Source organism: Bombina bombina, chromosome 7, assembly GCF_027579735.1.
Source record: "Bombina bombina isolate aBomBom1 chromosome 7, aBomBom1.pri, whole genome shotgun sequence".
Lineage (NCBI taxonomy): Eukaryota > Metazoa > Chordata > Amphibia > Anura > Bombinatoridae > Bombina > Bombina bombina.
The window spans coordinates 477,766,975-477,792,867 of NC_069505.1; the positions used below are offsets into that span (position 1 = coordinate 477,766,975).

The following is a 25,893-nucleotide window of genomic DNA, read 5'->3' on the forward strand; positions in this document are numbered from 1 at the left end:
GAGCTTCAGCAAATAAGTAACTGATGCCAAATGTGTGTTCACAAGAGCCTGAGCATATAAGTAACTGATGCCGAATGTGTGTTCACAAGAGCTTCAGCATATAGGTAACTGATTCCAAATGTGCGTTCACAAGAGCTTCAGCATATAAGTAACTGATGCCAAATGTCTGTTCACAAGAGCTTTAGCATATAAATAACTGATGCCAAATGTGCGTTCACAAGAGCTTCAGCATATAAGTAACTGATGCTAAATGTGCGTTCACAAGAGCTTCAGCATATAAGTAAGTGATGCCAAATGTGTGTTCACAAGAGCTTCAGCATATAAGTAACTGATGATAAATGTGCGTTCACAAGAGTTTCAGCATATAAGTAACTGTTGCCAAATGGGCATTCACAAGAGCTTCAGCATATAAGTAACTGATTCTAAATGTGCGTTCACAAGAGCTTCAGCATATAAGTAACTGATGCCAAATGTCTGTTCACAAGAGCTTTAGCATATTAAAGGGACACTGTACCCAATTTTTTTCTTATGTAATTCAGAAAGAGCATGCAATTTTAAGCAACTTTCTAATTTACTCCTATTATCAATTTTTCTTCGTTCTCTTGCTATCATTATTTGAAAAAGAAGGCATCTAAGCTTTTTTTTGGTTTCAGTACTCTGGACAGCACTTTTTTATTGGTGGATGTATTTATCCACCAATCAGCAAGGACAACCCAGGTTGTTCACCAAAAATGGGCCGGCATCTTAACTCACATTCTTGCATTTCAAATAAAGATACCAAGAGAATGAAGAAAATTTGATAAAAGGAGTAAATTAGAAAGTTGCTTAAAATTTCATGCTCAATCTGAATCACGAAAGAAAAATTTTGGGTACAGTGTCCCTTTAATAACTGATGCCAAATGTGCATTCACAAGAGCTTCAGCATATAAGTAACTGATGCCAAATGTGTGTTCACAAGAGCTTCAGCATATAAGTAACTGATGCCAAATGTGTGTTCACAAGAGCTTCAGCATATAAGTAACTGATGATAAATGTGCGTTCACAAGAGCTTCAGCATATAAGTAACTGATGCCAAATGTCTGTTCACAAGAGCTTCAGCATATAAGTAACTGATGATAAATGTGTGTTCACAAGAGCTTCAGCATATAAGTAACTGATGCCAAATGTGTGTTCACAAGAGCTTCAGCATATAAGTAACTGATGATAAATGTGTGTTCATGAGAGCTTCAGCATATAAGTAACTGATGCCAAATGTGCGTTCACAAGAGCTTCAGCATATAAGTAACTGATGATAAATGTGTGTTCATGAGAGCTTCAGCATATAAGTAACTGATGCCAAATGTGCGTTCACAAGAGCTTCAGCATATAAGTAACTGATGATAAATGTGTGTTCATGAGAGCTTCAGCATATAAGTAACTGATGATAAATGTGTGTTCATGAGAGCTTCAGTGTATAAGTAACTGATGCCAAATGTGCGTTTACAAGAGCTTCATTATTTTCACATGATCATTAATTATTTCTTTACAAATAATTTACTGTTTGTTTTCCCTTTTTATGTTGTGTTTACTTACTAAGCTGAATTTCCTTTTAAATGATTTGTACAGGTGAAGTTGTATTAAATACTGCACCAGCAGAATACCTGAGTATTAGTCAGCTGGACCCTCCGGAGCAGGAGATCTGTAACAGTATTAGCACAGGTGAGTGTGTCACCGCGAGTAGCTACACATCATGTCAGTTACATGAATACAGTAATGCTAAAATATTTATTTAAGGGGGCCGTAAGGACAAAATGAATCTTTCATCATTCAGATAGAACATGACATTTTAAACATTACAATTTACTTCTATTATCTAATTTGCTTTGTTCTTTTGGTTTCCTTTGTTAAAAAGAATATCTAGGTAGGCCCAGGAGCAACATTGCACTGCTATGAGCTATCTGCTGATTGGTGGCTGCACATATGCCTCTTGCCATTGGTTCACCCAATATGTTCAGCTAGCTCCCTGTAGTTCATTGCTGCTCCTTCAACAAAGGATGCCAAGAGAATGAAGCAAATTTGATAATAAAAGTAAAATGAAAAGTTGTTTAAAATTGTATGTTCTAAATAAAATAAAATGATATTATAATATATTATATAAAAAAATAATAAATATTATATTATATTAAAATAACATAAAATAATATTAAAATAAAATAATATTAAAATAAAATATTATATTATATTAAAATAAAATAATCTAATTCTGACTCATGAAAGAAACATTTTGTCCCTACTACTGTGAACTTCTTTTCGTATACCTAAAATAATATAAATGCACAACTATGTAAAGTTACTGAATGTACTTACAAAATATGACCATGTAAATGATCTATACAGGTGATATAAAGACTGAAGTTATATTTAATACTGAACGAACAAATCATCTGGGTCTAAAGAGTCAACTGGAATCTCTGGAGCAGAAAGTCAGTAACAATGTCAGCACAGGTGAGTGTATTCAACTAGGAAAGTCAGGGAAAGTATGAACCAACATAAATTGATTATAAGGAGGAGGGATTTAGATGTCCCGGGTTTCTAATCATTTTGTACAGGCAGGTGATCATATATCTCCGTTAAGATTTCAGGTGATAAAACAGGTGAAAAGTCCTAGGAGAGGGGGAGATAGAGAAGCCCTCCTTAAAGGGACATTCCAGCCAAAATTGGAATCTACATGGATGCATTTCAGTTTTGGATAGAAGCGTTTTTGTAATATAGATGCATTAGCAAAAATGCTTCTAATAAAAGCTATAGCTGTTTTAAAAGTGTATTTAAGTATGCACCGTGCACCAGCATTTTAAACACATCACTTGCTCAGAGAGCCTAAGGTTCTTGTACCATCTGGTAATGACTCAATTTCTTAATTGCTGACATAATACAATCCCCACTGACTCTCTGAGCAGCTGCAGTATGTAAAATGCTGGTACACTAAGAATATCTAGCTATGCTTCACATGCACGTGCAGAGAAAAATGTTAACACTAAAACAGTGATAACATTTAATTTAAGCATTTTTGCCAATGCATGTATCTTATAAATATGTTTCTATTCAAAGATGTAATTAATCTATGTGCATTTAATTTTTGACCGGTATTAAATTAGATACTCTTCATCCTAGAGATCTTAATCATGAGCTGAATTAGTCCTGATTTGTAAAAAGATCTAGGAAAATTAGTAGAGTATAGGTAGGTCAGTTATCTTTCTAAAATCTAGGGATTCAGTAGTATTGGGTGATGATGGGTGGTTTTATTTGAAATAGATAAGATGAAAGAAATGACATTGTAGGTAATTGATGTTTTTTTGTATTACTTAAGAATGAATTGTGTTACCACTAGGTGGATATATTGTATTGTAAAAAGAGATGAGGAGGTTTTATATACACCTGTGACAATTACACACCTGTTTAACCTAACTAGTGGTATGGGATACAAGGTTTGTGATGGTCGCATGATTAACGGTTGATTCCCGAAACGTGGAAATATTTCCTCTTTATTCAATAAATGGATTCTAAAGGACTTTGACAAATGCTGCTGCTTTTTAATTACTTCGCTTGTTTGGAGTGTCTCCCTCCTGGCAGCTTGCACTGTACATTTGATGTGCTGAACTCAGGGATTGTGACTATAGAGATACGAGTATAAAGTATTTTTAAAATCGTGTGCTACGCCATAACGGACTGCCCTTAGAGAAGGGCCGGGCCAACATACAAATACAGCCTTTTACACCCTACCTTCTACACGCTGCCTTAGCAACTAATAGTTATGCAGATCACAATAAACTGCCCGCAGAACTGACCACGCAAGCGTCAGTATGTACGTGACCACGTGCTTGTTCATGTTAGCAGATAGGGCATGTTATTTTAAACAACTTTCAAATGTACTTTTATAATCAAATTTGCTTTGTTTTCTTGGTATTCTTTGTTGAAAGCTAAACCTAGGTAGGCTCATATGCTAATTTCTAAGTCCTTGAAGGCCGCCTCTTATCTCAGTCCATTTTGATAGGTTTATACAGCTAGACAGTGCTAGTTCATTTGTGCCTTATAGATAACATTGTGCTCACTCCTGTGGGGTTATTTATGAGAGGGGACTGATTGGCTAAAATGCAAGTCTGTCAAAAGAACTGAGATAAGTGGCTATTTGCAGATGCTTAGACACAGGGTAATCACAGAGGTAAAAAGTGTATTAATATAACTGTTGATGTAGACTGTCCCTTTAAGATATAATGAATATCCAGCCCGTTAAGGGTCCTGTGGACTGGTTTTGAGAAACACTGCTTTAGAATATGTGCTATTACAGAAGCCCCCTTTAAAGGGTTCCCAAGTTTTTTGTTTTATTTTGTACTTTATAATTTTTCATGTTGCCGCCCAATCATTTATTCCTTCCTCTTTTTTTATATTATTATTATTATTATTATTAATAATAATCTGATTTACTCTTCCAATTTATTGACTCAGTTGCAGTTTTTCGTATTGCCTATATAGACACACTTGGCCATCAAATCTGCTGTCAGTATAGCTCACAAATACACTATATGGCCAAAACTATGTGGAGACCCCCTACTAATTATTGAGTTCAGCTATTTCAACCACAACCATTGTTAACCGGTGCATAAAATTCAGTGCATACTTATGAAAAAAGTCTTCATAGAGCTCAGTGACTTTAAACGGGCACTATCGTAGGATACAACCTTTGCCACAAGTCAGTTTGGGAAATTTCTGTTCTAATAGCTCTGCCCTGATCAACTGTAAATGCTGTTATTGTGGAGTGAAAACATTTAGGGGCAACAAAGTATGTATGTATGTATGTATTGGGTACTTGTAAAGCGCGGCTAATCACCCGTAAGGGTCTCAAGGAGTTGCTCATTTCTCTTGTTAAGTGTATCCAGTCCACGGATCATCCATTACTTATGGGATATTCTCCTTCCCAACAGGAAGTTGCAAGAGGATCACACAGCAGAGCTGCTATATAGCTCCTCCCCTAACTGCCATACCCAGTCATTCTCTTGCAACCCTCAACAAAGATGGAGGTCGTAAGAGGAGAGTGGTGTTTTATACTTAGTTTATTTCTTCAATCAAAAGTTTGTTCTTTTTAAATGGTACCGGAGTGTGCTGTTTATCTCAGGCAGTATTTAGAAGAAGAATCTGCCTGCATTTTCTATGATCTTAGCAGAAGTAACTAAGATCCATGGCTGTTCTCACATATTCTGAGGAGTGAGGTAACTTCAGAGAGGGAATGGCGTGCAGGTTTTCCTGCAATAAGGTATGTGCAGTTAATATTTTTCTAGGGATGGAATTTGCTAGAAAATGCTGCTTATACCGGATTAATGTAAGTAAAGCCTTAAATGCAGCGATAGCTACTGGTATCAGGCTTATTAATAGAGATGCATACTCTTATAAAAATGTAATATAAAACGTTTGCTGGCATGTTAATCGTTTTTATATATGTTTGGTGACAAAACTTATTGGGGCCTAGTTTTTTTCCACATGGCTGGTTTGATTTCTGCCTAGAGACAGTTTCCTGAAGCTTTCCACTGTTGCAATATGAGTGGGAAGGGCCTATTTTAGTGCTTTTCTGTGCAGCTAAAAATACTGACCGACATTCAGCTTCCCTCTGCATGATACAGGACATCTCTGAAGGGCTCAAAAGGCTTCAAAGTCGTGTTTGAGGAGGGTAACAATCACAGTAGACTGTGGCAGTTGTTGTGACTGTGTTTAAAAAACGTTTTTTGTCATTTATTATTCTTTTTTTGTTATTAAGGGGTTAATCATCCATTTGCAAGTGGGTGCAATGCTCTGCTAACTTGTTATATACACTGTAAAAATTTTGTTAGTGTAACTGCCTTTTTTCACTGTTATTTCAAATTTTGTCAAAATTTGTTTCTATTAAAGGCACAGTAACGTTTTTTATATTGCTTGTTAACTTGCTTTAAAGTGTTTTCCAAGCTTGCTAGTCTCATTGCTAGTCTGTACAAACATGTCTGAAACAGAGGATACTTGTTCATTATGTTTAAAAGCCATGGTGGAGCCCCATAGGAGAATGTGTACTAAATGTATTGATTTCACCTTAAACAGTAAAGATCAGTCTTTATCTATAAAAGAATTGTCACCAGAGGGGTCTGTCGAGGGGGAAGTTATGCCGACTAACTCTCCCCACGTGTCGGACCCTTCGCCTCCCGCTCAAGGGACGCACGCTAATATGGCGCCAAGTACATCAGGGACGCCCATAGCGATTACTTTGCAGGACATGGCTGCAATCATGAATAATACCCTGTCAGAGGTATTATCCAGATTGCCTGAATTGAGAGGCAAGCGCGATAGCTCTGGGGTTAGACGAGATACAGAGCGCGTAGATGCTGTAAGAGCCATGTCTGATACTGCGTCACAATATGCAAAACCTGAGGACGGAGAGCTTCAGTCTGTGGGTGACGTCTCTGATTCGGGGAGACCTGATTCAGAGATTTCTAATTTTAAATTTAAGCTTGAGAACCTCCGTGTATTGCTTGGGGAGGTATTAGCTGCTCTGAATGACTGTGACACAATTGCAGTGCCAGAGAAATTGTGTAGGCTGGATAAATACTATGCAGTGTCGGTGAGTACTGATGTTTTTCCAATACCTAAAAGGCTTATAGAAATTATTAGTAAGGAGTGGGATAGGCCCGGTGTGCCCTTTTCCCCACCTCCTATATTTAGAAAAATGTTTCCAATAGATGCCACTATCCTGATACAGGCGTCAAGCTTTCAAATTGCCAAGTCTCATACAGAGATAGTTCTGGCATTTCTGAGATCGCACGGGTGGAAAGTGAACGAGGAAAAGAGTTCTCTATCCCCACTCACAAGAGTCTCCTTCTTAGGGACTCTTATAGATTCTGTAGAGATGAAAATTTACCTGACGGAGTCCAGGTTATCAAAGCTTCTAAATGTTTGCCGTATTCTTCATTCCATTCCGCGCCCTTCGGTGGCTCAGTGTATGGAGGTGATCGGCTTAATGGTAGCGGCAATGGACATAGTGCCATTTGCGCGCCTACATCTCAGACCGCTGCAATTATGCATGCTAAGTCAGTGGAATGGGGATTACACAGATTTGTCCCCTCTGCTAAATCTGGATCAAGAGACCAGAGATTCTCTTCTCTGGTGGTTGTCTCGGGTCCACCTGTCCGAGGGTATGATCTTTCGCAGGCCAGATTGGACAATTGTAACAACAGATGCCAGCCTTCTAGGTTGGGGTGCAGTCTGGAACTCCCTGAAGGCACAGGGATCGTGGACTCAGGAGGAGAAACTCCTTCCGATAAATATTCTGGAGTTAAGAGCAATATTCAATGCTCTTCTGGCTTGGCCTCAGTTACCAACGCTGAGGTTCATCAGATTTCAGTCGGACAATATCACGACTGTGGCTTACATCAACCATCAAGGGGGAACCAGGAGTTCCCTAGCGATGTTAGAAGTCTCAAAATTAATTCGCTGGGCAGAGACTCACTCTTGCCACCTGTCAGCAATCCATATCCCAGGCGTGGAGAACTGGGAGGCGGATTTTCTAAGTCGTCAGACTTTTCACCCGGGGAAGTGGGAACTCCATCCGGAGGTGTTTGCTCAATTGATTCATCGTTGGGGCAAACCAGAGTTGGATCTCATGGCGTCTCGCCAGAACGCCAAGCTTCCTTGTTACGGATCCAGGTCCAGGGACCCAGAAGCGACGCTGATAGATGCTCTAGCAGCGCCTTGGTTCTTCAACCTGGCTAATGTGTTTCCACCGTTTCCTCTGCTCCCTCGACTGATTGCCAAAATCAAACAGGAGAGAGCATCAGTGATTCTAATAGCGCCTGCGTGGCCACGCAGGACCTGGTATGCAGACCTAGTGGACATGTCATCCTTTCCACCATGGACTCTGCCTCTAAGACAGGACCTTCTGATACAAGGTCCTTTCAATCATCCAAATCTAATTTCTCTGAGACTGACTGCATGGAGATTGAACGCTTGATTCTATCAAAGCGTGGCTTCTCCGAGTCAGTCTTTGATACCTTAATACAGGCATGAAAGCCTGTTACCAGGAAAATCTATCACACGATATGGCGTACATATCTTTACTGGTGTGAATCCAAGAATTACTCATGGAGTAAGGTTAGGATTCCTAGGATATTGTCCTTTCTCCAAGAGGGTTTGGACAAAGGATTATCAGCTAGTTCCTTAAAATGACAGATTTCTGCTCTGTCTATTCTTTTGCACAAGCGTCTGGCAGAAGTTCCAGACGTCCAGGTATTTTGTCAGGCTTTGGTTAGAATTAAGCCTGTGTTTAAACCTGTTGCTCCCCCATGGAGCTTAAACTTGGCTCTTAAAGTTCTTCAAGGAGTTCCGTTTGAACCCCTTCATTCCATTGATATTAAGCTTTTATCTTGGAAAGTTCTGTTTTTGATGGCTATTTCTTCGGCTCGGAGAGTCTCTGAGCTATCTGCCTTACAATGTGATTCTACTTATCTGATTTTTCATGCAGATAAGGTAGTTCTGCGTACCAAACCTGGGTTTTTACCTAAGGTGGTTTCTAACAAGAATATCAATCAAGAGATTGTTGTTCCATCATTGTGTCCTAATCCTTCTTCAAAGAAGGAACGTCTTTTACATAATCTGGACGTAGTCCGTGCCTTGAAGTTTTACTTACAAGCTACTAATGATTTTCGTCAAACATCTTCCCTGTTTGTCGTTTATTCTGGACAGAGGAGAGGTCAAAAAGCTTTGGCAACCTCTTTCCTTTTGCCTTCGGAGTATTATACGCCTTGCCTATGAGACTGCTGGACAGCAGTCCCCTGAAAGAATTACAGCTCATTCTACTAGAGCTGTGGCTTCCACCTGGGCCTTTAAAAATGAGGCCTCTGTTGAACATATTTGCAAGGCCGCGACTTGGTCTTTGCTTCGCACTTTTTCAAAATTTACAAATTTGATACTTTTGCTTCTAAGGAGGCTGTTTTTGGGAGAAAGGTTCTTCAGGCAGTGGTTCCTTCCGCTTAATCCCTGCCTTGTCCCTCCCATCATCCGTGTACTTTAGCTTTGGTATTGGTATCCCATAAGTAATGGATGATCCGTAGACTGGATACACTTAACAAGAGAAAACATAATTTATGCTTACCTGATAAATTTATTTCTCTTGTAGTGTATCCAGTCCACGGCCCGCCCTGTCATTTTAAGGCAGGTCTAAAATTCAATTAAACTACAGTCACCACTGCACCCTATGGTTTCTCCTTTCTCTGTTTGTTTCGGTCGAATGACTGGATATGGCAGTTAGGGGAGGAGCTATATAGCAGCTCTGCTGTGTGATCCTCTTGCAACTTCCTGTTGGGAAGGAGAATATCCCATAAGTAATGGATGATCCGTGGACTGGATACACTACAAGAGAAATAAATTTATCAGGTAAGCATAAATTATGTTTTTATCGACCACTGAAGGATGAAAGGCTGAGTTGACCTCGCCGGGGATCGAACCTGCAACCCTTGGCTTGCTACAGAGCTCAGCCACAGTGCCCTAGCATGCTGAGCTATCTGTCCGGCTGTCGTAGACCACACAAACTCATGGAGCAGGGTAGTGAAGTGTTGAAGCTCGTGTCGCATATCATCTTCTGTATCACTCACTACAGAGTTCCATACTGCCTTTGTAAGCAACATCAGCACAAGAACTGTATGTCGGGATCTTCATGAAATGGGTTTCCATGGCTACACAACTGTCCACAAGCCTCACATGAGCATGTGCAATGCATCAGCTGGAGTGGGGTAACGCATGCTGCCTCTGGAACTACATGAATAGGTTTCCATGGCTACACAACTGTCCACAAGCCTCACATGTGCATGTGCAATGCTTCAGCTGGAGTGGGGTAACACATGCTGCCTCTGGAACTACATGAAATGGGTTTCCATGGCTACACAACTGTCCACAAGCCTCACATGAGCATGTGCAATGCATCAGCTGGAGTGGGGTAACGCATGCTGCCTCTGGAACTACATGAAATAGGTTTCCATGGCTACACAACTATCCACAAGCCTCACATGTGCATGTGCAATGCTTCAGCTGGAGTGGGGTAACGCATGCTGCCTCTGGAACTACATGAAATGGGTTTCCATGGCTACACAACTGTCCACAAGCCTCACATGAGCATGTGCAATGCATCAGCTGGAGTGGGGTAACTCATGCTGCCTCTGGAACTTCATGAAATAGGTTTCCATGGCTACACAACTGTCCACAAGCCTCACATGAGCATGTGCAATGCATCAGCTGGAGTGGGGTAACGCATGCTGCCTCTGGCCTCTGAAGCAGTGGAAACTTGTCTTCTGGATTGATTAATCATACTTCACTATCTAGTAATCTGATTGAGGAATCTGGGTGTGGCAGATTCCAAGAGAATGCTACCTACAAGAATGCACAGTGCCTACTGTAAAGTTTAAGAGAGGAGAGATAATGGTCTGGAGCTTTTTTTAGGATTTGGGCTAGCCCCTAGTTCCAGTGAAGGGTCATCTTAATACTACAGGATACAAAGTCATGACTGTGCTCTCTGCACAAAGCGAGTACCCGTTTGGTGTGGAGAGATTTGTGTGGCCTGCACAGAGCCCTGACATCAACCTCATTGAACACCTTTGAGATGAATTAGAACAAAGATTGTGAGCCAGACCTTATCATCCAACATCAGTGTTGGACTTCACAAATACTCTTTTGGCTGAATGGGCACAAATTCCAACAGACACACTCCAATACTTTGTTGAAAGCCTTCCCAGAAAAGTGCCAGCTGTTATTGCTACAAAGTGTGTGTGTGTTTGGAGGGGGGGGGCTAACTCCATATTAATACCCATAGTTTTGGAAGGGGATGTCCAACAAGCCAATATAGGTGTGATGGTCAGGTGTTCCACATACCTTTGGTCATATAGTGTATATTACGCACAACAGGCCTCTTCACAGAACACCGTAATGCATCACTATATACTGCCCCCTACATTGTGTGCACTGTATTTACAGTATTTAAACTATGTGTTCTATATCTTAACTAACATTCCAAAGACAATTGCTTTCCATGTCTTTTCTGCTATATCTGTCTGCCCTTTTCCTAAAAATCACTGCACTTACCTGTAGCAACAATAACCCCCACACTATCCATATCTCACCCTCCCTTCTCTCATCCCCTATGCTCTCCTCTCATGAACTACTTTGTCTCCTTAGAAATACTTATCCATCTAACTCTCTTGTGTCTAGTCATACCCGCTCCTACAAGTCCCCCTCTCACCTTCTGTCACTCACACTCCTACTACTGCTTGCTGCTGGTGACATCTTTGCTAACCCTGGCCCTGCAGCAATCACCACACTTTTACACTCTCACTCAGTCCCCCACTGCAAAAACTCTAGGTCACGCAATCCTAACAATCTCATCTCTATTAACCCACAGCGCTTATCCCCTCTCTTTTCTTGTGCTCTTTGGAATGCACGCTCTGTCTGTAACAAACTTACAACTGTTCAGGACCTGTTTGTTTCTAACACCTTCAATCTTCTAGCAATTACTGAAACCTGGTTATCATCTTCTGACGCTGCTTCCATTGCTGCTCTCACCCACGGTGGTCTCCACTTTAGCCACACACCTAGGCCAGGTGAGAGACATGGTGGCAGTGTTGGAATCTTACTCTCCCCCTCCTGCTCCTTTCAGCACCTGCAGCCCCATCCATCTCTCTCCTTTTCCTCCTTTGAAGTTCACTGCATCCGACTATTCTCCCCCCCTCTCCTTCAGGGTGGCAGTTATCTATCGCCCCCCTGGACCAACCTCCCAATTCCTTGATAACTTTGCTGCCTGGCTTTCTCACTTTCTCTCTACAAATACACCTGCTTTAATCCTGGGGGACTTCAACATCCCCATTGATAACCCATCTGCCCCTGCTGCCTCTAAACTTCTCTCACTCACAAATTCCTTTGGTCTCTCACAATCCACCATATTCCCTACTCACCGGGACGGACACTCTATTGATCTAGTATTCTCCTACCTCTGCTCTCTCTCTGACGCCACCTGTCGCCCATTTCCCATCTCAGACCACCATCTGCTCACCTTTAAGCTTAATATACAGGCTAAACCTACTTCTCCCCCTTGCCCCCGCACCTGTAGAAATCTGCACACTGTGGATCCTCTACAACTCTCCAACCTTATTCAAAAACACCTCCCCCACACTTCCACAATATCCTGCCCTGACCTTGCTACAACCCCACGTTGTCAGCTCCAACCCTGGCACTCTAACCACACGCACTACCTGCAAAAATGCTCCCGCTCTGAATCAGATTTCCTTCACTATAAGTTCATTCTCTATTCTTACTCCTCTGCCCTCCACTTAGCCAAGCAAACCTACTTCTCTTCTCTTATATCTACTCACTCCTCAAACCCAAAACGTCTCTTCTCTATTTTCAAATCTCTCCTTTATCCACCTTCACCACCCCCTTCATCTGCCTTTAGTGCTCAAGACCTGGCAGACTACTTTTTAAACAAAACAATTACCATCCGAAGTAATATCCCAACACTGCAACCTTTCATCTCCGCCCCCGGCAACCCCTTCCACCACTCTCAGCACCTTCCCCCCTACCACTGAGAATGAAGTGAGTTCCCTATTGTCTTCCTCACACCTCACTACCTGCCCACTTGACCCTATCCCTTCACATCTAATACCTTCTCTGTCTTCTACCCTCACTCCAGCTCTTACTCACATATTTAACCTATCCCTTACTACCGGTTCATTCCCATCTTCCTTCAAACATGCAAAAGTCACCCCCATCCTCAAAAAACCCTCCCTCGACCCCAATTCTCCTGCAAACTACCGCCCCATATCACTGCTTCCGCTAGCTTCAAAAGTCCTGGAAAAACTAGTCTTCGATCGCTTAACCCACTTCTTGTCCTCCAACTCACTGCTTGACCCCTTACAATCTGGCTTCCGTTCCCAACACTCAACTGAGACTGCCCTCACCAAGGTTAATAATGATCTTCTTTCTGCTAAAACAAATGGCCACTACTCAATACTTATCTTACTTGATCTGTCTGCTACCTTTTGACACAGTTGACCATCCCCTTCTCCTACGGACTCTCAGCTCCCTTGGGCTCTCTGACACTGCCCTTTCCTGGATCCACTCTTATCTCTCTAATAGGTCCTTTTCTGTCTCCTTTGCTGGCGGCGACTCCTCTCCATTGCCTCTGTCTGTTGGAGTACCTCAAGGCTCTGTTCTGGGTCCTCTACTCTTCTCTATTTATACATCCTCACTGGGTAAACTTATCAGTAGCTATGGCTTCAACTACCACCTCTATGCTGATGATACTCAGATCTACCTATCCACCCCTTCACTCTCTCCTTCTGTCCTTGCTCACATCAGTGTCTGCTTATCTGGCATTTCTTCTTGGATGGCCTCTCACCACCTAAAAATCAATATGTCCAAGACTGAGCTCCTTCTAATCCCCACCTCTAATTCTACCCCAGTTCCTAACTTTTCAATCACTGTTGGTGACACCACTATCTCCAATCACCCCAAGTCCGTTGCCTAGGAGTTACACTTGACTCCAATCTGTCCTTCATACCCCACATCCAATTGCTCTCTTCCTCCTGTCGCAACAATCTACGCAATTTCTCCAAAATCCGTCCATTTCTGAGTGCTGAAACTACTAAACAGCTAATCCACTCCCTGGTAATCTCCCGACTTGACTACTGTAATAACCTACTAACTGGCCTCCCTCTCTCCCGCCTCTCCCCTCTTCAATACATCCTAAATGCCTCTGCTAGGCTAATCCACCTCTACCGATGCTCTGTATCTGCTGCATCTCTCTGCGAGTCCCTTCACTGGCTACCCATCCACAGCAGAATTAAATTCAAAATTCTCATCCTGACCTAGAAAGTCCTTACCAACGCAGCCCCCCCTACCTGTCCTCACTCATCAACAAATACACTCCAGCCCGCCCCCTAAGATCCAACAATGACCTGCTCCTTGCATCTTCTACCATCACCTCCTCCCATGCTAGGCTACAGGACTTCTCTCGTGCGGCACCAACCATCTGGAATGCACTTCCTAGAGCTGTCAGACTCTCCCCTAACCTTTCCTCCTTTAAACGCTCCCTAAAGACCTTTTCTGTTCAGGGAAGCCTATCTCCAAATCTGTAACAAATGAATTCCACTTGCCTAACTGCGGCCCAATCTAACTCCACACTAACATCATTCTCACCTTTGCAGTCCCCACCTCCTGTTTCTCATCCTCCTACCATCTAGATTGTAAGTCCCCACGGGAACAGGGCCCTCAATTCCCCCTGTATTTGTTTGTTAGACTTTGTCTGGTGTCTTTTATATTGTATTGTACTGTACTTTTATCTTTGTACCCATGGACAGCGCTGCGGAATCTGTTGGCGCTTTATAAATAAAGAATAATAATAATAATAATTCCAACTAGAAGCAAAGCCAGAATAGATTACCCAAGGTCATGACTAACCCAAGTGCCCCCAGTGGTGCCTAGAAAACAAGCCCTGGGGGTCAGGAGAATGCCCTAGCACATTCTGCATAGCACTTCACTTTACATCACTTGTGTACTATTTCTGCCTGGCTCCCAGTGGCACCCAGACTGATTGCTGTCTCTTGTGGCGGTAAGGGTCAGTTTACTGCTGCGTGTGTCTGGATAGTCATGGAAGCCATCACTATAAGTGTTATTTGATTAACCCCTTAACTGCTCCTATGTTATGGCAAATTTGGGTTCGATCACTGCCGTTGGGGTGGTCTAGGTGTACAAGGGGTTAAAAGTGTGAGGTCTGTAAATTTCTAGGCTTAAAACATCGACCTGTTTATAAATATGATCAGTAAACTGTTGTTTTAAAACATTATTGGGTTGATTTCAATCTGTACAATTTTATATATCGATATCGGAAAAACGCAATTTAACTTTTTTTTTTTTTGTTATGTGATTTACAATCTTGCAAAGTCCAAAACAGATGATATTAGTAACTCAAGATCTCAAATTTTTTGGAACGAGCGTTAATGGCTGCCAATCCACAAACACCAGAACCGATACATGAAAATGTTTTTTAACTGCTCAACAAACCCAAAATCAACATGGCAGATTTGCACCTTTTTTACATTACATCACTTCATTATCGACTTTGCAGCCAATCACAAACCTCAAGCAAAGTACCTAAAATGGAACATTGTTGCACACTATGCACAGATGCCATTTTAGATGCAGATCGATATAGGCAGGAGGCAAGTTGGCAGAACAGGGGAGTTTAAAAATGTTTACATTTTCTAAAGTGGAGGAAGGCAGGAGAGTCCGAGGGGGATTAGTGGAAGTAGTGGCAGTGGGGTTCAAAGGGGGAGGGCACGGGAGAGGGCAGGAAGGTCACCAAAAAATAAAACAAATCGTGATTTTAGAGATGGAGGTACAGAGTCCATTTACGGAGTCATCCGTGCAGGAGGAGGAGGTGGGGTATGAAGAGTACACAACATTGATAGAATTAAAGGGACATGAAACCCAATTTTTTTATTTCATGATTCAGAGTGAGAATATAGTTTTAAACAACTTTCCAATTTACTTCTATTATCTAATTTGTTTCTTCCTCTTTGTATCTTTTGTTGAAAAGCATACCTAGGTAGGCTCAGGAGTTGCTGATTGGTGGCTGCACATAGATATCTCATGTTATTGACTCAACTATGTGATTGCTGTTTCTTTAGCAAACAATACCAAGAGAATTAAGCAAATTAGATTATAGAAGTCAATTGGAAAGTTGTTTAAAATTCTGTTATATATCTGAACCATAATAGAAAAAAATTGGGTTTCATGTCCCGTTAAAGAGTTAGAGGGCAGACATTTACCCACAAAGAAAATATTTCACTAACTGGGGCTATTTTATAATATCATGACACTTTAATTTGCCACATGTACAAAATAAAGTCAGTGCTTCTAAAGTCAGGGACAGCACGGGTAGTGTTAGCAGTCTCACGAGAATTATTAGCTGTTTGAAACATAGATATTATTATTGCAAAGATGCAGTCAAGAAACAAAATGGCAGGAACCATAAACACACAAATAAATCTGGTGGAGGGCCGCCTTGTACATCAAACCCAATGAATGAGAGGAGACGCTGCAACACCAAGAGCATAGATGCTGCTGATCTATCCACCCTCAGGAGAACTGGTGAGTTGAAAAATTTATAATGTAAATGACAAACACAGCAAATAATATCTTGTACACATAACCAAAATACCCAAGGCCCCCATGTACACAATACAATACAGAAACATGAAGGGAGCATCACACACACAATACTTTATACTTAAAGGGACACTGAACTCACATTTTTCTTTTACAAGATGTACCGAGTCCACGGGTTTCATCCTTGCTTATGGGATATAATCCTCCTGTTATAACAGGAAGTGGCAAAGAGCACCACAGCAGATCTGCTATATAGCTCCTCCCTTAACTCCTCCCCCCAGTCATTCTCTTTGCCTGTACTCATAGGAAGCTGGTAAAGTTTAAGAGGTGATAGAATATTAGTTTAATTTTTTTTCAAGCAAGAATTTTTTATTTTCAAATGGTACCGGAGTGTACTATTTTTACTCAGGCAGAAGATGGAAGAAGAATTCTGCCTTGAGTCTGATGATTTCAGCAGCTGTAACTGAGATCGAGTTCCTTCCCACAGAATCTGGGGAATACAGTATAGCCTGCAGTGTGGGGAGCGGCTGGTGCTTACAGACACCTTGAGGTATGTGCAGTCTGTATATAATTCAGAATTAATGATCTGCAGTGTGGCACTTGTGGGGCAAGTATAGTCCACAACAAATGGGGACTAGTCCTGTGCTATTCTTATTGAAAGTAATTTTATTCTTATTCTTATTGAAATCTAATGTCTCTGCAACTGACTGCCTGGAGATTGAGCGCTTGATTTTATCAAGGCGGGGATTCTCCGAGTCGGTCATTAATACTCTGATTCAGACTCGCAAGCCTGTCACTAGAAGGATTTACCATAAGATATGGCGTAAATATCTTTTTTGGTGCGAATCCAAGGACTACTCATGGAGTAAAGTTAGGATTCCTAGGATTTTGTCCTTTCTCCAAGAAGGATCATAAGCGTCTGGCAGATGTTCCAGACGTTCAGGCCTTTTGTCAGGCTTTAGTCAGAATAAAGCCTGTGTTTAAACCTATTGCTCCGCCATGGAGTTTAAATTTGGTTCTTGATGTTCTTCAAGGGGTTCCGTTTGAACCCATGCATTCCTTAGATGTTAAACTTTTATCCTGGAAAGTTTTGTTTCTTGTTGCTATCTCTTCTGCTCGAAGAGTTTCTGAGCTTTCTGCGTTACAATGTGATTCTCCTTATCTTATTTTTCATTCGGATAAGGTGGTTTTGCGTACTAAGCCTGGTTTCCTTCCAAAGGTGGTTTCTAATAAGAATATTAATCAAGAAATTGTGGTTCCTTCCTTGTGTCCTAATCCTTCCTCTAAGAAGGAACGTCTGTTGCATAATCTAGACGTGGCCCGTGCTTTAAAATTTTATTTACAAGCAACTAAAGAATTTCGTCAAACATCTTCTCTCTTTGTTGTCTATTCTGGAAGACGGAGAGGTCAAAAAGCTACGGTAACCTCTGTTTCATTTTGGCTCAAAAGCATTATCCGTATGGCATATGAGACTACTGGACAGCAGCCTCCTGAAAGGATTACGGCCCATTCCACCAGGGCTGTGGCTTCCACTTGGGCTTTCAAAAACAATGCTTCCGTTGAACAGATTTGTAAGGCTGCGACTTGGTCTTCCCTTCATACTTTTTTCCAAATTTTACAAATTTGATACTTTTGCTTCTTCTGAGGCTATTTTTGGGAGAAAGGTTCTTCAAGCAGTGGTGCCTTCCGTTTAGGTTCTTGTCTTGTCCCTCCCTTTCATCCGTGTCCTAAAGCTTTGGTATTGGTATCCCATAAGTAAGGATGAAACCCGTGGACTCGGTACATCTTGTAAAAGAAAAGGAAATTTATGCTTACCTGCTAAATTTATTTCTTTTACGATGTACCGAGTCCACGGCCCACCCTGTCATTGAGACAGGATTTAAATTTTTTTCTAAACTTCAGTCACCTCTGCACCATTTTAGTTTTTTCCCTTTCTCTTCCTATGCCTTCAGTCGAATGACTGGGGGGAGGAGTTAAGGGAGGAGCTATATAGCAGCTCTGCTGTGGTACTCTTTGCCACTTCCTGTTAACAGGAGGATTATATCCCATAAGTAAGGATGAAACCCGTGGACTCGGTACATCGTAAAAGAAATAAATTTATCAGGTAAGCATAAATTTACTTTTTTCTTTCATGATTCAGATAGAGCATGGCATTTTAAGCAACTTTCTAATTTACTCCTATCATCATTTTTTCTTTGTTCTCTTGCTATCTTTATTGAAAAATCAGGAATGTAAATCTTAGCAGCCAGCTCATTTTAGGTTCAGAACCCTGGATAGCACTTGCTTATTGGTGGTTGACATTTAGCCACCAATAAGCAATCATAACCCAGGTTCTCAACCAAAAATGGGCCGGCTCCTATGCAGCACATTCCTGCTTTTTAAATAAAGATAGCAAGAGAACAAAGAAAAATTGATAATAGGAGTAAATTAGAAAGTTGCTTAAAATTGCTGCTCTATCTGAAAGATAAAAATGTGGGTTTAGTGTCCCTTTAAAGGAACATTAAAGTCAAAATTAAATGTTTATGATCCAGATAGAGCACACCATTTTAAACAATTTTCCAACTGACATCCATTATCTAAATATGCTCAGTCTTTTTTTTTATATTTACACTTTCTGACGCACAAGCTCCTACTGAGCATGTGCAAGAATTCACAGAATATACCAGTATGTATATGCATTTTTGGATTGGCTGATGGCTGTCACATGATGCAGTAGGACAGAAAATAAAACAAACTTTGAAATTTGTCAGAACAATAAAATTAAAACTAAGTGATTTTGCATTGTCTATTTACTATGCATTTATTGATTATGATTTTCTGCGGTGATCCTTTAAAAACATTCACGCTAACATCAGCCTACACAGTTAAAATAGTTTGGATGAATGGAAGCGACAGCATGTTGTCTCTAATACGCAGACACTGCACTCAATAACATCTGCCACAATAACCGTACACAGCGCAATCTTACCCTCAAAGCTAAAGAAATACTATGTACACAGGATAACACACATTACTTACTATGGGGCCTATGTGTAGAAGGTTAAAAAAAAATCACTATAAACGAATGTCACACAAATACACATGACATTAGGGCAAGTCACGTGACCAGTAATATGTTTAAGTTGCAGCACTCAAAAACAATTGTGGCATTGTGTGTCTTTAAAGGCACATAAAACGCAATTTATTTTTCTTTCATGATTCAGAGAGAGCATGCAATTTTAAATAACTTTCCAATTTATTTCTATTATCTAATTTGTTCCGTTCTCTTTGTATCCTTTGTTGAAAAGTATACATAAGTGGCTCAGAAGCTGCTGATTGGTGGCAGCACACATATGCGCCTTGTTATTGGCTTCCAGCTAACTCCCAGTAGTGCATTGTTGCTCCTTTAACGAAGAATACCAAGAGAATGAAGCAAATTAGAGGTAAATTGGAAAGTTGTGTAAAATTTCATGCTCTGTCTGAATCATGAAAGACAAATTTTGGGTTTGAAGTCCCTTTAAAAAAACAAATCACACAACACTAATAACGTTTCCATGCCAACATGTCATACTTACACTCTCATTTCTCTTTCCCACTTGTTTCAGAAAAGGCAACGAGGGACAGACCACCCAGTCTACAGTCACCACCTACTGAGAAAAACTGTTTCTATATATGAAAGTTTTTATGTATATAATATATATCAACGTTTCAGACTTACATGTTCTGTTAGACCCAGATCACTCCTTTCCTCTGTTTCTGTCGCAGACTCCCAGCAGCATAACCTCACCATGCACAGATACAGAACCAGTCAGGATTCAAGGTGGGACAAATGCATATCTTCCCTAACTTCCTTTCGACTTATTGCGCAATTGTGCATGATCATTGGTTGCATGCAGGTAGGCAGGATTGGTAAGGTCAGAGCCCAGGCTAGTAGTTTGATATGCTAATTGGTAATGTTACTACTGAGGGGGGCATCATTGCATTCTCAGACCCAGGCAGCACAATATCTTGAGCCAGCCCTGCTTATATTGTATTAATCTGTCCTTCACATACAGAATTCTGCACAGTGACTTAAACATATATTACGGTAAAATCAGATTTTTATAAAATTTTGAGGGACTTCACCATACTAGCGAGACTTCATAGATCATCTCACTTGGGTGTAGAGCATTAGATTATCAAGCCCTATGTGAGATGAATATCAGGAGTATACGTGATACTCACATTTCCTTTTTTTTACTTTCTATGTTTTCCAGGTGAAGGCCGCTATGAGAGGATCAAGTCTAACAAGACACAGTGCACAAAAAGACGTTAAGTTACCTATATTTAAAAACATAAAATACCATAGACATTTAAAACTTCTCAAAAACAAAACAAAAATGCCAACTATATACATGGTTCTGTTTTTCAGGATCTCCTGAAGTATCTATGCTATTTAAAGGGACATGAAACCTAAATTATTTATTTTGTGATTCAGATAGAGCATTGTTTTTCAACCGCGGTCCTCAGGTACCCCCAACAGGCCACGTTTTCATTATAGCCGAACTAAAGCGCAGGTGAAATAATCCGCTGATCAGTAACCATGGTAACTAACCAGCTCTCATCCATCAGCTGATTATTTCACCTGTGCTCCAATTCAGCTATAATGAAAACCTGGTCTGTTTGAGGTACTTGAGGGCCGCAGTTGACAAACACTAAAGCATACAATTTTTAAACAGTTTCCAGTTTACGTCTATTATCAAATTTGCTTTGTTCTCATGGCATTTTTTGAAATACCTTGGTACGTAGTGCGCACGTGACTGGATCGCTACATGGCAGAAAAAAGTGCTGTTATCTAGTGAACTTGGAAAAATGCTATATAGTGTAAGCTGCTGAGCTTACTTCCGTGCTTTTCAACCAAGGATATCCAAACAACATAGACAATTAGATAATAAAAGTACATTGGAAAGTTGTTTAATCTAAATCATGAAAGAAATCATGAAAATCCAAATCATGTCCCTTTAAGGAACACCTGTGAAAGGGCGCAGTATTTCCCTCCATCTGGTGAGTACGTGCACACACTCTTTAGAAGACGCGCCGGCATCACTCACTGAATGTTTCACAATATAAAGAAATGAAATTGCTGACGTTGAAGATGGCTCCACAAACATATTTACAGCAGGCGCGTTTCTATACATCTGGCACCTTTAGAATGTTCCCAGTTAAAGGGACACTAAACCCAGATTGTTTTCTTTCATGACTCAGATAGAGCAGCAATTTTAAGCAACTTTATAATTTACTCCTATTATCAATTCTTCTTCATTCTCTTGCTATCTTTATTTGAAAAAGGAGGAATGTAAGCTTAAGAGCCAGCCCATTTTTGGTTCAGAACCTGGGTAGCGCTTGCTGATTGGTGGCTAAATTTAGCAAACCAATCAGCAAGCTCTATCCAGGTGCTGAACCAAAAATGGGCTGGCTCCTAACTATACAGTCTTGCATTTTCAAATAAAGCTAGAGAACGAAAAAAAAATTGATACTAGGAGTAAATTAGAAAGTTGCTTAAAATTGCTGCTCTGTCTGAATCATTAAAGAAAAAAAATTGAGTTTAGTGTCCCTTTAAAGGGAAGGTCTACACAAAAATTGTTATTGAGATTAGGGGGCTGTCAGAAGATGCTTAGATACAAGGTAATCACAGAGGTAAAAAGTATATTATGGGTAATAAAGGGATTATCTATCTATTTAAACAATAAATATTCTGGTGTAGACTGTCCCTTTAACAATACAGTTTAAATTAAATTTGCCTATTTAATGACACATAAAGACAAACCTGCAGGAACACAGTGACATTTGCACTTTGCATAATGCAGAGTAATACGTCTTTGTATCACACCTGCATGTTCTGAAAAAGATTGTTATTGACACATGTAATGGTACACACAGACTACAATACAATGCCTCACCTTTGTCTTTTTCATCTGTTGCAGATTCAGCTGTTCCCCATGGCCTACAAATAAAATTACCACCTCAGCCATGTTTTCCTGGGCAGTTATGAGTTATACATGTTGCAGGGTGCACACAAGAGAACATGCATTGCAGCCCTGGACAGTACACGAATAGTGACCCTGGACTGCACTATTCATGCTCCCCTCTGCACACCCTGCAGCATGTGTAACTCATAAGTGTCCAAGAAAACATGGCCAAGGTAGCAACCCTACCTTCAAAGCACTAGAAGCAAAAATATTGAAGGCACAACAGTCCCCATTAGTCATGTGCAGATTCTGATGAAGCAACACTAGTAGAATGGCAGACAAAATAAAATAAAAATGTATGGGTGGGTGACACCCATTATTTTTTCAATATTTATCCATTAAAGGGACATAAACCCCACTTTTTTCATGTTTCAGATAGAAAATACATTTTTAAACAACTTTTCAATTTAATTGTAGTATCATTTTTTCTTTGTTTTCTTGTTATTCTTTGTTGAAAAGCAGGAAAGTAAGTTCAGGAGTGTGCACATGTCTGCAAGCACTATATGACAGCAGTTTTATAACAATGTTATACATTAGCAAAAGCACTAGATGACAGCAGTTTTATAACAATGTTATACATTAGCAAGAGCGCTAGATGGCACCAGTTTTATAATAATGTTATACATTAGCAAGAGCACTAGATGGCACCAGTTTTATATTAATGTTATACATTAGCAAAAGCACTAGATGGCAGCAGTTTTATAACAATGTTATACATTAGCAAGAGCACTAGATGGTAGCAGTTTTATAACAATGTTATACATTAGCAAGAGCACTAGATGGCAGCATTTTTATAATAATGTTATATATTAGCAAGTGCACTAGATGGCAGCAGTTTTATAACAATGTTATACATTAGCAAGAGTTAATGTTATACATTAGCAAGAGCACTAGATGGCAGCAGTTTTATAACAATGTTATACATTAGCAAGAGCACTAGATGGCAGCAGTTTTATAACAATGTTATACATTAGCAAGAGCACTAGATGGCAGCAGTTTTATAACAATGTTATACATTAGCAAGAGCACTAGATGGCAGCAGTTTTATAACAATGTTATACATTAGCAAGAGCACTAGATGGCAGCAGTTTTATAACAATATTATACATTAGCAAGAGCATTAGATGGCAGCAGTTTTATAACAAAATTATACATTAGCAAGAGCACTATATGTCAGCAGTTTTATAACAATGTTATACATTAGCAAAAGCACTAGATGGCAGCAGTTTTGCAACAATGTTATACATTAACAAGAACACTAGATGGCAGCAGTTTTATAACAATGTTATACATTAGCAAGAGCACTAGATGGCAGCAGTTTTATAACAATGTTATACATTAGCAAGAGCACTAGATGGCAGCAGATTTATAACAATGTTATACATTAGCAAGAGCACTAGATGGCAGCAGTTTTATAACAAAGTTATACGTTAGCAAGAGCACTAGACGGCAGCGGTTTTATAATAATGTTATACATTAGCAAGAGCACTAGATGGTAGCAGTTTTATAACAAAATTATACATTAGCAAGAGCACTAGATGGCAGCAGTTTTATAACAAAGTTATACGTTAGCAAGAGCACTAGATGGTAGCAGTTTTATAACAATGTTATACATTAGCAAGAGCACTAGATGGCAGCGGTTTTATAACAATATTATACATTAACAAGAGCACTAGATGGCAGCAGTTTCATAACAATGTTATACATTAGCAAGAGCGCTAGATGGCAGCACTATTTCCTGTCATGTAGTGATTCAGGCATGTGCACGCTACCTATCTAGATATCTCTTCAACAAAGAATTAGATGAGAACGAAGCAAATTTGATAATAGAAGTAAACTAGAAACTTTTTAAAAACTGTATTATTTATCTGAATAATGAAAGAAAAAATGTAAGTTTTGTGTCCCTTTAAATCTGTTTTTAACACTTGACTTATACACACAAGTACATTAGTGCTTAGATTTGATGGATAAATATTGACAACATTATATACTAAACAAATGATAGTATGTAAAATACTTGTATATAATGCCATTATAATATGCTTATGTTATATGTTACGTAAGGATTGTTTTAAACTGTGTTTTTGTAATAATTATTTTTGATCTGTTGTAATACACATGTATATGTGATAATTGTTTGTACAATTATTTCTAAAATAATAAAAAAAACTCATTTATATTAATTACAAAATAAAGATTTTATTTTTAGAAAAGGTGTTTGTTCTTTTATCGTCTGCCAGTGTACATATCACATGTGTTAACATGGTGTGGTTATAATCATCTGACATATAGGGGCCGAATTATCAAGGGCCGAACAGACCCTGATGCCCCTGTTTCTGCGTGAGCCTTCAGGCTCGCCAGGAGCAGCAGTTAAGAAGCAGCGGTCTTAAGACCGCTGTTAATTAACTGGTCTGCCTGCTCTGAGACTGCGGAACATCAATCCGCCCAATCCTATACGATCTGGCTGATTGACACCCCCTGCTAGAGGTCAATTGGCTGCGAATCTACAGGGCGCGGCATTGCACAAGCAGTTCACAAGAACTGCTTGTGCAATGATAAATGAGCGGATCATGTCGGACTGACCGATGATAAATCGGCCCCATATTGTCAATGTAATTTTTTTCCTATAAAAAACCAAAACATCCAAATATAAATGGTTGTAAAATAGATGTGCAACTTTTCTTTGGTGCAATTGGCAACAAACCCTCAACCATCACTTGCCTTATTTGTGGAAGCCAATCAGACCTTTTATATGTAACTTACAAGGCTAGCCACAGTTATAGTTATTAGTAAGTGTATATTTTGCACTGGTTATCCTATAAATTTGGCTTAGGAAATATATGTAGGTTGCTTTGGTTTCAGAAGTCTGCAGTGCTCTATTGCAGGAGTTGACAAATCTATTTTCAAATTTAGGAACTAATAAGAATATTTAGAAGCTAGACATACATTAGGGAGCCAGACAGTGGGATTTGTGTATAGATATATGGAAAATAACCCAAAAAGTTAGGAGCTGTGGTAAAATTCCAAGAGGCAGTGGCTGCCTGGCTCCTGGGTTTGTCAAGCCCTGCTCTATTGTGTAATTTACATTATGGGAATAATAGTGATCTATTTTCTTATGTAATATATATGAAACAAGGGTTATATGAAATAATTATTTATATTTGATAAGTAGCTTTCATATGTAAAATTTCTAAGATTAAACCCTTCAATGTTTCATGCACAACCACTCCCCAGTGTGGATGACGACTATGTATCATCATCCTGGGGGTCCCCCTTCCAATCCGGATCCTGGAAACCCCTTTAACTGGAGAGGAGAAATGAGACTGCAGTCTCCCTTCCCATCACTGCCTCTTCCTGGTAGGCAGTGTGATGTCACCACCGGTGCATGTGGTGATGTCACAAGAGGGCGGGAACTCCCTGTTACCACACAGAGTCATGGAGGCTAAGCCAGATAGATGAGGGAATTGATTTGCAAGCCTGTATCTCAGCCACTAGGTTACTTACAAGAACAAGTGACATCATTTAAAAGACGGGAGTCACATGTCCCTGAAAGTTGCGTGTAATCACCTTAAAACAGTGATTACCTGCAACAGACTTAAACTGAACTTTAACATTAGCGAGGGGGTCGTCTAACATTTGTGGGAGAGTGACAAGTAACCCATCAAATAAGAAGTCTCTAGCCCAAATATTGGGGGAGATATAGGGG

At 40.1% G+C, this 25,893-nt stretch overlaps 1 protein-coding gene across 2 annotated transcripts in view; it reads left to right on the forward strand.

Moving 5' to 3' along the window:
• LOC128666779 (zinc finger protein OZF-like) overlaps positions 1-25,893 on the forward strand; it is a 74,630-nt gene that overhangs the window by 35,537 nt on the left and 13,200 nt on the right. For both annotated transcript variants that reach the window (XM_053721570.1, XM_053721571.1), the window contains 2 exons: positions 1,606-1,698; positions 2,377-2,484. In XM_053721570.1, the coding sequence (XP_053577545.1) occupies positions 1,606-1,698; positions 2,377-2,484 (201 nt within the window). The remainder of the gene's footprint in view (positions 1-1,605; positions 1,699-2,376; positions 2,485-25,893) is intronic.